The sequence below is a fragment of the Mchenga conophoros genome, linkage group LG20, assembly GCF_057382185.1.
Source record: "Mchenga conophoros isolate Kocher_MC1m ecotype Shallow Benthic linkage group LG20, M_conophoros_male_GT1.1, whole genome shotgun sequence".
Taxonomy (NCBI): Eukaryota; Metazoa; Chordata; class Actinopteri; order Cichliformes; family Cichlidae; genus Mchenga; species Mchenga conophoros.
Window position 1 is genome coordinate 22,015,789 of NC_140545.1, and position 14,024 is coordinate 22,029,812.

Below are 14,024 nucleotides of genomic sequence, written 5' to 3' on the forward strand. Positions count from 1 at the left end.
CTCGTTAAAATGACATTAACGCCATAACCGCATTAATGCGGCAAATCTCCGTTAGCTATTTAGCGCGGGTCGCCCCGTGCGTGGGGCTGCACAACGGAGATTTGCGGCGTAACTGGAGATTTGCCGGTTTAACGCGGTTATGGCGTTAATGTCATTTTAATGAGAATAACGCTTGCAGCACAAAAAACATATCTGCCGTCATGACTAAAATGTTACATATTTTGCACCAAAAACAGAGTGCAACTGTGGTGGACATGCAATTAACTGTTACTATTATATATTTGTCATCTGCTTTTAAATGATCGATTATTCAGAAAAACCAAAAGTTGTAAAATAGAGGAAAATATAATTTTTTATGGCTAACAGTCCAAAGTACAAAGGAAAGGAATGTTACAGAGAGGCTGGAAAACGTGACTGTCTGACAGATTAATCAGTTTCTCTGCCACCCTGATGGCTTAGGTGTGTACCAAACACACACCTGCCTATGAATCACCTTTAATGTTACACTGTAGTTTCCCTTTACAAAAAGGTGACATTAAGTTGAGTCAAAGGGAGTTTTCCAGTATATGAATGAGTTTTTTTGCCATGTTTGTGTTTATTTTTTCACCACCTAACTTGTTTTGCATGACCTGTTTTCAGCATGCTATGAGAAAGCAAGCAGTGATTATATTATGCGTTGTTGTTTTTATGAATTCAGAGGACTACGAACAGCTCGTAGAGGACATAGTGCGAGACGGAAGGCTCTACGCCTCTGAAAACCATCAAGAAATCCTCAAGGTTAGCCCAGCCCCCTTTTCTTTTTCCTTTTCCTGCTAACTGTATGCATCATTGGCATCATTCATTGTTGCGAAGGTGATTCATTGAAGAGGAAAGGTGTCGTAAGAATAAACAAAGCTGTTGTTGTGAGTCAGGCGGTGCGTTAATATTGACGAGATTAATGTTCTCTTACAGCTGCAATTTTTTTTCCAGTATTTAGCAACACCTTCAAATGTGATTAAGGCAGTAACTGAGAACTAAAGTGTGTTTCATTAAAGACTTTATACCTGTTGATTTTTCTTCACAGGATAAAAAACTGATAAAGACTCTCTTTGATGTGCTGGCTCACCCACACAACTACTTTAAGTACACCACTCGGGAGTCCAACGAGTTGCTTCCCCGCTCCTTCATCCGTCTCATAAGCAGCAAAGTCTCTGCTTTTCTGCGACCATACAAGTAAAAGCCACACAGCTGCCGACACGCCGGATCGCGACCCTCCCCCCCGATATCCCCCTCCATCTTATAGGCCACATCGCGCAACTCTCACAGGACTTAAAAACACGAGACATACTCTTACGTTTACCCTCTTATTTTTTTGTAGGCTTTGACAATAAACACTATGCAGACCTGAGAAATTTTCCAACACCATTTTTGTTTTGTTTTTTCTTTTTTGGTCAGTTACCATTCAGCACAGGTCTGCATTCCTGAGCTCAAACATTTAGTGGGGATATAGAGTATTGTGAGTGGGTTTGGTTTCTATTGTGTTGTGCAATGAAACCACACACACACACAAAAAAAGAAAACAAACAATAGAAACGCCTATTTCAGACAGTAGGAGTGATGTTTTGTGCGTGCTGTCTGAGCTTGTTATTGTATTTGCTTAAATGAGCTCAACTCCTACCAATAAGTATGACTGTAAGTGTTGTGCAAGTGTTGTGTAACTCTGGTTCCATCTTCAGTGTCTGTGTGCTGTCCTCGAGGAGGAGCAGTTGTAAAATTCATGTCGCAGCTGCGGTCCAGCTCATTCAAAGCCCGACTATATTTGAGCTCTTAGAGCAGTTTCCAAGGGTTTTACTGTTAAAACAGTTATTCTCTGTCTGTTTAGACTGTACCAGCATTTTCCAACCTTCAGATTATTTCTGTTGCTCTTTTCCAAGCCAACTTAAAGCAAATACAAAAAAAAGGGTGGTTAGCTATTTTAGGAACGTGGTGGATATTATGAAAAAAGTTGTTGGGAGCCACAGAAATGAGATAATGTGATGCTTAGTGGAACATGTCTCAGAGAGAAAGAAATGTCTTTGAGGGACATTATGTTTGCTGCTTCTTTTAAAAGGTCACTTTAATTCTTCAGTCTCATTGTCTTTCTGATGTACGCTACACATTTATAATCTATAGGTTTAAAAACAAAGGGAAGCTCCGAATCTGATACACTATAGTTTCTACACCCAGGAAATTGATATTCCACCAGTTTTATAATTTGTTTTTATTATTTTTATTATTTTTTTTAGTCTTGTAAATAATGAAAATAAATTAGACGAGGGTTGAATTCTGTAATTACAATTTTCTTACACAGGGCCCCCAAAATAAATTTTTGCCCCTCATGTCCGACCCGCCAAAGTCCAAAGACACCCAAGACTGCTCAAATTTTATTCTGTCCTAAAGAAGACAGATCTTCCAAAGACCTCCCAAGAGAAGGCATGTGTAGTTGTCTTGGGCTCTAGATTTGCAGTCAGTCATTTCCCTTTATTTTAATACAGAGTGCAATGATTGAAAATGAATTCTTGGTTAAAGCCAAGTGTGACACAAAAACTTGTGAAATGTGTTTTGGGTTGTTTTCTTGTTGCGACTCCTTGTATTAAATGTAAGTCATTGTGAAGATATTTAACTTCTAAAATGTAACTACTTTTAGAAAAATGCATTATGTGTGGTGAAATGTAACAAAGGGGTGGCATCTTGGTGAAGTGGTTGGCACTGTCACCCCATGTATTTTAAGACTCAGACTTTAGGAGGACAAAGAAATTGAACATATTGGACTCAAATGCGATGTTGGGCCAAGTAACACAACTCGTCAGCTATAAAATCCTCACTTTATTATCAGCTTCAGTCATTGATTTATATCTTAAAATCCAATATGCAACTTCTCCATGCGCTCACTTGGCCCACGTTGCCAAAAACTGACCCATCCCACCTAAATCAGCTTGTTTCTTTTTTCCCTTTTTGCAACCTGATTTACTCCCCCCCCTTTTAATTGTTGCCTTTTAAAATAAGAGTTTGCTATGATGTATCGGAGTTGATAATGATATTTGCACTTGAATTGTTATTGCTCATGTAAAGAAATGTCTGGATTTTGTATTGTCTTTTTAAAATGAATGGAATTGGTGTTCTTGTTTTCTTGTAGCTTGTTTGTTCATGAAATGCTCACTCACCGTTTAGTCTAGAGATGATACACATAACATTATCAACTGTAAGGAATAAAAAGAAAAAAACCCAACCTATGTACAGATGTGAATGAAAAGTTTGTACCTGTTCTTGCCCAAACGCGTATCAAAATAAACAAACTGTACTTCAGCTTCATTTAAAACATGTTTTAATGTCTGTATAGTAATGTATAATACATTTTTAGGTTATTAGGTATCCCAAATGGCTTAGGTTGATTTTAAATAAGTTGCATTTTGGTAAGAATGCAATGTTAGCTTAACTGTTTTCATCCATTGAATGCTGTTAAATAGTTTTGACAGATAGCGCTGAATATGGAAGGTTAAGGTTTGAGAGCTGGGGAATTAGCCCCACTGGTTGACAAAACCTGGGGAGGGAAAAAAAGGCAATCATAGTTTTAGTGTGGGAACAGTACTTCAGGTTACTCATACCAGGAAAAAGTACTGATTACTTACGTCTGCGTTGACATTTGGGAAGCTCAGGTAACCATCGGCCATCACGTTCACAGTACACTGTACCTGGCCCACTCATGACATAACCCATGTTACACTCAATATATATAGTGGCCCTGTACTGAAACTTCTGATTGTGGTTTCCTGTCCAGTAAGCATTAGGCACATTTGGTGAAGGACATGTTATTTCTGTGGGGGAAAAAAAAGAAAAGAATTCAACTTTAATGATTATTCATAAACACAATAAAAACTACAATCTGCTCTGTCAGAATATGACCTTTGCATTCTGGTGCAGGTGCACTCCATGTCCCATGTTTAGTACACCAAATCTCCCTTTCTCCAACAAGAGTTCCTGCACGACACGAATAGCGAATAACACTCTTGTATGTGTAAGGTTCATGTTGAAGGCCGGTTATTTCTGCGTTGCTCACTTCAGGAGGGTCCTCACACACCGCAGCTGCAAGAAATACAATAATTTTAGGATGCTGAGATTCAGGAAAACCAACTGACATCTAAAAGCTGTGGTGTGCTTGTGCGATAGGCAACCTAACCTTCACAAACAGGGTTGCGTCCGCTCCAGCCGTTATTCATGCAGTGTCTGGTTGCACGTCCCACAAGCATGAACCTAAATGTCAGGAAATGGGTCGCAGAGTTCATTTAAAGACCACATCTTCGAAATGATTTCTAAAATTCCACTTCTACATTGGACACAGTGAGTAACTCGATTGTATGTTATGTTACACAATTGTAGAATAACAATTGTGACTCGAGTACAGAAAACATTTTGCGAGTAATAAATGCAGAAGTTCTGATAACTCCAAAAGGCTGAAACCCCTTTTGTTTCAAAGTTGCATTCACTGAGAATGCAGGAGGTTTAAAAATTCTTACCCCTCATCACAGACGGCTGTAGCGGTATCTCCAAATTCTACTCCAGTATATACAAACTGTCCACTCTGAATATCTCCAGCTGAGCCACAAAGCTTTCCTTTACAGCCAAAGAACAGAAATAATTTAACATGACAGTACTGCATTTCAAGAATTTTTATTGCAATGTCCAGCAAGACAAACTATCATCATCATGTGGTGCTGTCGTTTTGGATAACACATTCATTCATCTCACCATGGATAAGTTCAATTGAGCCTCAAGACTTAGTCAAATGAGATAATGCAGTAATCCTGTCCAATTCAAGGTTACTCTCAGTGGTAACCCAGCCTAGACTACAGGGTTGTTTTTTTTTTTTAAGTATGCAATAGAAATGCAATGTTTTAAGCACTCCCCACAGGGGTGATACCATGGTAAAATGTAAATGCGTGGAAAAAAAAAGTAAAGCAAAGAGGCTTAAAAATCCATATTATATGATCTAAATCATTCCACTGTAAGAAAAGTCAACTCCAGGTGGTAGAGGTTTGTCCAGGACTCACTGTTTAGTGTTTCCGGGAGGATATTTGAAAACAGATATGGAGTGAATTATTTCTGATTTCTGAAGGGCCACTAAAATCCTCTGATGGACAAGGGTGCAACTTACAATTTAATTGAAGAGTGTTACATTAATAAATGCTATTCTAAAATATATTTTTTTATGTCAACAATAATCCTATCCTGGTCATGGGATAAAATGTGGAAAAACTAGGTTTTATAAAAAGACTTGATCAAAAAGAAATATCAAATATACTTACGCTCACACTTAAGCTTCAGTGGTGTCCATTTCCCATTAATACAGAGGCGAGACTTTCTGCCGCCTGCTGCAACGTATCCAACATCACAGTTGTAATAGACCTTTTGCCCAGAAAAGAAAGATGTCTTTGTAATGAACCTGTCAGCAAGGTGGACATTGGAGTTGCTGACAGCTGGTGGCACACCACAGCTACCTGCTGAAAACATTTTCCACAGGGGAAGATATCACTTTAGTTTTAGCAAACTCAGATGAAGGCCATTTTTCATAGTGCTAATGCAGCGTAAGTGGCGTATCAGGTAAAAATATGAACCCTTTACCAGGTGATGGTTGAATTTTATCATCAGGTATGGGAACACATTGAGGAGGTTGAGGCTTCCACTGGCCACTGGAGTCACATGTGGTCTGCTGAGCTCCATTCAGCTGGAAACCCTCACTGCAGATGAAGGTCAGGTTCTCTCCCACCTGGTATGCAGAAACACCTCCAGTTCTCTGCACAGAGTTGGCTACTTCTGGGGTTGGGCAGGTGATGCCTCCCTCTGATAGTAAAAATAAGAAACATTTATTTCATGTCTTAAGTACAAGTGAACAAAGGTTAGAATTTAATAAATCTAAATACTTATTTTAGAAAAACTGGCTATACACTCACTGGCCACTTCAGTAGATATACCTTACTAGTACTGCGCTGAAACCATTAGCCTTCAGAACTGCTCTAATTCTCTTTTTCATAGATTAAATAAGTTAAATGAAAAAAAATTTTCTTAGATTTTGGTCCATGCTGACATGATAAGTGTCCCATAGTTACATAACCATGATGTGAATCTCTTGTTCCATAAAATCCCACAGGAGCTCTGTTTGAGATCTGGTGACCATGAAGGCCATTTAATCACAGTGAACTCATTGCCAAAGCCAACAGAATATGGACCACTGTCGTCATAAAGGGATAGACATGGTCAGAAACAATACTACAATAGGCTGTGGTGTTTAAACAATGCCCAAATAGTACTAAGAGGCCCAAAGTGTGTCAACAACATATCTCCCACACCATTACATTAACTACAGTCTGAACTGCTGTCACAAGGCAGGTTGGATCCGTGCTTTGATGTAGTTTACACCAAAATTCTGACCCTGCTATCCGCCCTAATCAGTCTGTCAATCTCTTGCTCCTTTTCCCCCTCACTTGTGAACAAGGACCCAAGATACTTAAACTCCTCCAGTTGGGGGAGCAACTCTTCCCTGATCCAGATTAGCTGGAACCTCATCATCTGCAAAAAGCAGAGGAGATCCTGTGGCCACCAAAGTGAAAGCCTTCCACCAACTGGCTCCACCTAGAAATTGTACACAGTTGTACACAGACTGAATAACTCAGCAGCAGGCCAGCACCCGATACTCCTGAAGCATCCCCCACAGGATACTGTGAGGTATGCGAATAAATAGCTTCTCCAAGTCCACAAAAGTACACTGGTTAGACAAACTCCCATGCACCCTTAAATACTGTTGAGAGGATAAAGATCCACTGTTCCACAACCAGGACAAAAACCACATTCTTTCCTCCTGCATTTGAGGTTTGACTAATGGATGAACTCTCCTCTCCAGCTCCCTGGCATTGATATTCCTGGGGAGGCTGAGCGGTGTGATCCCCCTGTAGTTGGAACACAGTCTCCGGTCCTGTTTCGTAAAGATTGGAACCACCACTCCAAGGTCAGTCCAGGGCCACCGTCCAAGATTTCCACATGTTGATGCTGAGGCATGTCAAACAAGACAGCCCTACAACATCCAGATTATTTAGAAACTCCGGTGAACCTCATCTAATGCAGGGGCCTGGACACCAAGGAGTTGTTTAACTGCCTCAGTCACCTCACCTCTGGTGATAGGCAAGTTGTCCCCATCATACCCAGAATCTGTTTCCTCTACAGAAGACATGCCAATGGGAGGAGGTCCTCTAAGTATTCCTTCTACTGCCCGACTATGCCCTCAGTTGAAGTCAAAAACACCCCACTCACTCTATACACCATGTGAGTAGAGGGAGTGGGGAGCTCCAATGCTTTCCCCTGCTGAATCACATGATAGGTTTTCCAGAGTTGCTTCGACACCAACAGCAATTGTTTCACTGAACTCCTCCCACACCTGAGATTTTTGCTTTAGCTACTGCCTGAGCTGCTTTCCACTTAGCCTGCTCCTGTACACCCACCACCTACAGGGGGAACCTTGCTATCGAGTCTGGCTATTGGGACATAGATTGTCACCTCTCTGGCAGGGAAAGTGCGTTGTATGAAGTTGAGAGATATCGGTTAGATATATTTGGGTTCATATACGTCACATACGTCAGGCTCTGGAAACAGTTTCGTGGAAAGGAGCTGGATTGTTCCAGGACTGTGCCTGGACTTGCCCTGAGGCAGTGGGACTGTACGTTGGGGGTTTTGCTGGTGGATGACAGGGTTGTTTTCTTGGACCTTCGGGTCGGGGAACGGGTTCTGACTGTTGTTTGTTCTTATGCTCCCATTGACAGTTCAGACTACCCAGCCTTCTTGAATTTACTGGGTGGAGGGCTGGAGTGTGCTCTTCAATTATCCTTCTGGGAGTCTTTAATGCTCACACACGGAATGACAGTGAGACCTGGAGGAGCATGATTGGGAGGAACAGCCTGCCTGATCTGAACCTGAGTGGACTTCTGTGCAAATAACAATTTGTCCAAAACAAACATGGGAAATTTGCTTCAACTGAGTTAAGAGATTAAACTCCCAATTTACATAACATTCAGGGATTAGTTACGCATTAACACTACCACTTAAAGCCACCCCTTACAGTTTCACAACTATTGGGTTTCCATTTACAAGCTAGTTCGAGTACTTCAATGTACCACATCACTGTACCTTCACATGATGGGAATTCACCAGCCCATCCAGACCTTTTGCATATCATGTAGTTCAGCCCTTTCAGAGTGTATCTGTAGATAAGAGATGCAGTCAAACACCACTTGAAAGTCTTATTCTGATGTTTTAGGAGTTCTTCAAAGTAAAACTTACCCCTCATTGCACACAGCAAAAACCTTCTCCCCGATGTATGAATTCCCTTCATACTGGAACTCTCCATTGGGTAGCTCACCAGCATTGCCACATGATATCTCTGTTAAATGCAAGATAGTAAGCGTGTAAATGACACATTACAGTTTAATTTCTAGATGGAAATATAAAAGCCCACAACCAAGGCTGATTTCGCTGGAATGTTTTATGGAGGTCTAGAAAAAAAACTGGAACATGTGAAGAAACTGATACTGTAGAGGACTTGTCATTTGATGCTTGTCTGAGGTTAAGAAGCCCAGAACTGGTCTTGATACCAGCAATATAAAAGAATTTTAAATCATGAAATGATCATTTATGGTTAAAGAGGCTGCAGAGATCAACTGTAAAACACAGTTTATCCTTCAAGCCAAAATATGTGGTGAACTACAAGCCTATTTATGGGGAAAATGACTCAAAAAGAGCAGAGTGATGAATCATGTAAGTTACATTCATTTTTCTTCAAAGAATTTTCACCCTCAGTTGATAATCTGACAAAACGTATTTCTTTAGTTTCCTTTTGCTCTGTTAGCACCATCTTGCATCTTGTAGTTTGGCAATGATTAAAATCAGTTCCATTTTTAAAAAGGCCATTGATTATGAAGACAGAACTGCATTAATCAGTTTGGTTGTAAAACAGAGGCAATTACATTACTAGTACACTATCTCTTATAATCTAGTTAAAAATTAGTTTGCAGTATGGTTATTTAGACCGGCACGTGACTCTCAAACCAAAGAAAGCCAAAGAGATCATGCCCCACATTTTTTCTAATTCACAAAGTTTTTGTTTCCTTAACTGGGTAACTTAGCATGCATCTAGACATTTATTTTTCTTAATTATTTAGTAAGGGAAAAAAGTTATTCAAAGTAAATTAAATGACTCTATTCAACTGATTTAGACTTGAAAAATGTGAATCGACCTTTAAGGCTGTAAGAAATGTTGTTGTCAGTAAATTTCCCAAACCAAATTTATGTTGTTTGGAAACCAAAAGAAAAACATAGAAGTAGAAATATGTGTGGACAATGTATATTTAGAAAGAGTAAATGAAATAAAATTTCTTGGGGTGATCATTGACCACAAGCTCTGTTGGAAGCCACACATTACTTATGTTCGGGGGAAATTGGCACGGGGCATTGCTGTCCTGGGGAAAGCAAAGCATATGTTGGATCAGAAAGCACTGCACATTTTATACTGTGCTTTACTACTGCCATATATGAGCTACTGTGTAGAGGTCTGGGGAAACACATACAAAAGTAACACACAAACAATAACTATAATACAGAAAAGGGCCATTAGATTAATAAATAATGTGGGGTACAGGGACCATACAAATGCACTCTTTGTCAAAATGCAAGCTATTAAATTCCAAGACTTGGTGAAGCTTAAAACAGCGCAAATAATGTATAAAGTAAGAAATAAATTGCTTCCCAAAGAAATCTGTAAATTGTTCATAGAAAGAGAAGGTGGGTATAACTTAAGAGGGAAATGGAATTTAAAAATACAAAGTGCTAGAACAACTTTAAGAACTATGTCTATCTCAATTGCAGGAGTTAAATTATGGAACAGTCTAACAGAAGAAATAAAAGACAGTCAAAACATAAAACAGTTTAAAGTAAAATATAAAAACCTAATTTTAAATAAGTATAAGAATGAAGAAAACGGGGTTAACCCAGGACGGTAATGTTGCTGGTAATGGTGTTGCGGTTCTTTTTTGTTTTTTTGTTTTGTTTTGGTTTGTTGTTTTTCCATAACTTGTGTATCTGCAAATATACACATTCTGTATTTTTCATATGCAAGAAACTATACTGTGGTGGGGCTTGCTAATTTCTTGTTTTTGATTTATGTATGTTATGTTTTGTTTTACTTCATATGTTTCATATGTTGTTTGTTTAATTTAAGACAAAAAAAAAATTAAATGAATGAGAGGTAAAACTTGAGGGGGTAGGGACAAATAAGTAAATACTTCAGCCTACTCCTTTTCAAACAAATAATGGAATGATATTTTGTAATGATTGTGAAGGCACATGTTTGAAATGTTTGAAATAAAAATGAACTGAACTGAACCTGTGTGTATTCTGACTTCTTTTTATGAACGACTTTTTTCTTGATAAATTTTTTTTACTTGTATATCTATTAAACACCTTCCCCAGTAGGGGGTGTTAGCGGGCTTCTGCGCTGCTTTAAATCCATCTAAGTAAATTACAGGTCTAAGAATATCTCAGTAAACAGGCTGCTGAGTGAAACAACACGCAAGCGACTCTTTTTTTTTTCCGCCCTTGAAAACAAATAAATGGTCAAATTCTTACTTTCGCATTTTAAAGTCAGTTTGGTCCATTGTCCATCAACACACTGCACAACCCTGCTGCCTCTGAAAGCAGTGAAGTCGTCGTCACAGCTGTAGTAAACTTTCTCGCTGTGGCTGAATTTCTGTCTCCTGGCATATTTCGTCTCCAGTTTGGTGTTCGGGTATTTATCTGGTGCTGAACAATCCTGTGATACTTGACCTGTATTTTTGGGAAATCATACCATCAGTTTTATAAATAAATACATCATTTACATGATATACGAAAATAATAAATGAACAAATCACTATTTACCTGAAGCCGGTGAGGCTAACATGAAAACCAAAATACTCCAACCGACAGTCCTCATGTTGTCTTGCTTGTAGGCTGTCCTTAGAGGCAGATGCCAACAGGAGGATCAAGTGAAGCAATTTATAGAGGAAGACTGGGACAGCCCATCAGGGAATGGGCATGAAAACATAAAGCTGTACTATAAAAAAAAAAAAAGTCCTATAATCTTCATTTTAGTATCTATGATTTAATCCCTGAACAGCCCAAATACAGCTCACGCGTAACAGTAATATCTATACATTTTAAGCAGGAGCACAGGTTTATTTTCAGTGAGTAGGTGGTTATTTGCTTATTCATCGTGTAAGATTAAAAAGAGATGAAGGTTCTACGAGGCTTTAGAAACAGAATACATTTATAATGGGCTTTCATAGCAAAAAAGGATTATTCCAGTATAAGAATGCTATTTAAACTGGTTTAGTTAATTTGGTCCTCTAATATGACCTGCACCATATCCTGCCTTTACAATATTAATATACAGACGCTATTTTTTTGGAATTGAATTTAACTGTATGACCATTTTAATCCTGCAGATGAAGCTGACATTGTGTTTCAGCTGTTTGTCGTGTTACAGACTTGACCTTCTTTTATTCTGTGTAATCCATTTCAATGCCGAGGTGATCCAGTCGTGATTTAAGACTTCCAGCAAATGGCAGTTCACAGACGTGATAAAAGACGTAACAAAGTATTTTTATGTAAGCACAGACACCCATAATAACAGGGGAGCCATGACGTAAAGTGTGTAAGAAGAGTGTGGGTGAGCGAAGGAAAATCCGGCAAAGTCATTATTGTAGCAGCAACAACAGATTCCTCTGAAAGCCACAAGCAGCCTCTCCCTTTCCAGGTGCAGCAGAGGTTGTCCTCATAATCCAAAGCAGTTCAACACCAACCAAAACACCACCTTTACAAAATGATCGTATAATGTGTCAACAACAGTTTTCCTAAATGTCCTGGAGATCATCATGATGATTGATGTTTTTTTCTTTTTTTGGAAAATGTGAGATGAACACTTGTGTGTTTTTTGTTTGTTTGTTTGTTTTTGGTCAGCTGTGGCTTTCACCTTGGAACCTTACCATTTTTGCCCAGTCTCTTTGTTAGCACCCCATTATGAACTCTGACCTTAACTGAGACAAGTGACATTTTCATTCCCTAGTTTTTTTGTTTTTGTTTTGTTTGTTTTTTAGCTCCTGGATGAGTCATTGATGAATTAATAAATGCAATTGTTAATAATAACAGTTAATAAAATCAATTGCCATTTAAAAACTGCATTTTTATTTACTTAATTTATCTAGTCTCATCTGAAATGAAAAGACTTTGTGCGATGATTTGAAACATGTAAGTGTGACAATATACAAAAAAGGGGAAAATGTTTTCTCAGAGAACTGTATACAATGGCTAAATTTATAGAAGGAGAGTAAAATTTATATTTGAAAATCTGCTAGTTTGGAACATGTTTTAATTATTCCCTCCTGCATAGGGAACCAAAATTAAAAATTTCAGCAACTCTAATAATGGTTATGAAACTCAGGACATGCTGCTGCTGGTGGTAGAGTTAGAGGTCTGAGCATAGCTGGACTGGCCATCGGGCATGGGCCGCTGGCGATTTTTTGTTTTTATGGGCCGATCGATTTTTTTTTTTTTTTTGGAAGGGTATAAATAATGAAAGGTGTTGGATTGGCCAGTTGGTCATGATTGACTCTGGGCTGGACCAATTACAGCCGAGGAGGTCGGATGCACCCTCCCCCTTGTTTAGCAATCTTATAGACGAACTAAAGAAAATGGAGAACAAAAAAAGGAAAGAAGGTGCAGAAAAAATTAGGACCAAAAAGAAACGAGCCCTTCAGGCAGATGCTGCCAAATGTGTAAAAATAACTGAATTGTTTGGCGGTAGCTATGGCATAGCTTCCACAGATTTAGCAACATCAGCAAGTGGTGGAGGCCAGCAGGTGGATAAGGGAAAGGGGAGGCAAGAGGAGGAGAGACCGAGGCGGCCGCCGGTCATAGTGGCAGAGGAACTGAACTTCAGGCAAGAAGTTATGACCTGCTGTCTGTGTCAGATATAAACCAAGTTTAGTTGTAGTTTGTTTTCGTTGTGCTGACTTTTTACAGGCGCTTAGAATAACTGGTACTGCGTACTAGCTAGCATGATGGAGTTTATATACTGCTGGGCAGGTGCTATGAAGTTACTGATAGTAAATTTTATTTTATGCTTCAGGTTAGTTTCTCAAACTCCTCAAAATCTTAACAAATTGTGCCAATCCTTACATGTTGCACCAGGCTGATTTATCATCAAAAGTGGAGAAGTCTGTGACAGAGGAGACAGAAGAGCAGCAGAGAGAGATGGAGAGATGACTTCATGTCATCCATGAGGGATGCATTTGACATATGTTTCACATATTATAGCCCAACAAGTTACTCATAGCAATTTAAATACCAGCAATCAGTTTTTGGCAGACTTTTTGGCACAACACCGGCTATTGCAGTTAATAATACAACAGCTTCTTGCCATTTTTTGTGTTTCTTTTTATCGCTGTGTAACTGAGCTCAATTGAAAGCGTGCATGCGCTAGTACCGCTTGCCACAAGTTCCCAGAATCCTTTGCGGTTTTACCCCTGAATGACGTCACATTTTTGGTGGGCCGGTCTCTAGTCAAAATGCCCGGGCCGATTTTTTGTCCCAGTCCAGCCCTGGGTCTGAGTCACTATAACTGACTGTGTATCAGTTATAGTCAGTCAGTTTTGGTATTTAAAATTGCAACTTTTGCAGCAGCTACAATATGATTCTGTGGAAAAGTCACTCCATATTTCTTCATATTTTGATTCCAAGAAGCCAAACCTTGTAATTTTCTCTTTTCTTTCAGTCCAGTCCTTGTACCGAATTATTTTCAGAGGAATGATTTTTTAACACTTGAACAATTTAAGCATACAAAAAAACTAATGATGAACTAATGTTGTGCGTCTATCTTTAGAGGCTTGCTCTCCCACTCTAGCACACAGACACACACACTCATCATATTT

General features: G+C 39.1%; 2 protein-coding genes across 4 annotated transcripts in view; one reads left to right on the forward strand and one right to left on the reverse strand.

Annotated features, from left to right (window-relative positions):
- scube3 (signal peptide, CUB domain, EGF-like 3) overlaps positions 1-3,324 on the forward strand; it is a 76,756-nt gene extending 73,432 nt beyond the window's left edge. For both annotated transcript variants that reach the window (XM_085258533.1, XM_085258535.1), the window contains 2 exons: positions 698-777; positions 1,064-3,324. In XM_085258533.1, the coding sequence (XP_085114659.1) occupies positions 698-777; positions 1,064-1,216 (233 nt within the window). In that variant the 3' untranslated portion in view covers positions 1,217-3,324. The remainder of the gene's footprint in view (positions 1-697; positions 778-1,063) is intronic.
- Positions 3,325-3,326: 2 nt separating this feature from the next.
- Positions 3,327-11,106, reverse strand: LOC146550769 (membrane cofactor protein). 2 transcript variants are annotated; one of them, XM_085258537.1, is made up of 11 exons: positions 10,975-11,106; positions 10,684-10,881; positions 8,344-8,443; positions 8,191-8,264; positions 5,638-5,856; positions 5,322-5,513; positions 4,533-4,629; positions 4,196-4,269; positions 3,922-4,101; positions 3,648-3,833; positions 3,327-3,559 (listed from the first exon to the last, which is right to left on the reverse strand). In XM_085258537.1, the coding sequence occupies exons 1-11, from the start codon at positions 11,027-11,029 to the stop codon at positions 3,537-3,539; spliced, it is 1,398 nt and encodes a 465-aa protein (XP_085114663.1). In that variant the 5' UTR covers positions 11,030-11,106; the 3' UTR covers positions 3,327-3,536. The 2 variants fall into 2 exon arrangements, with proteins under 2 accessions (XP_085114663.1, XP_085114662.1); XM_085258536.1 differs by having other exon boundaries at positions 5,322-5,516.
- Between the last annotated feature and the right edge of the window lie 2,918 nt (positions 11,107-14,024).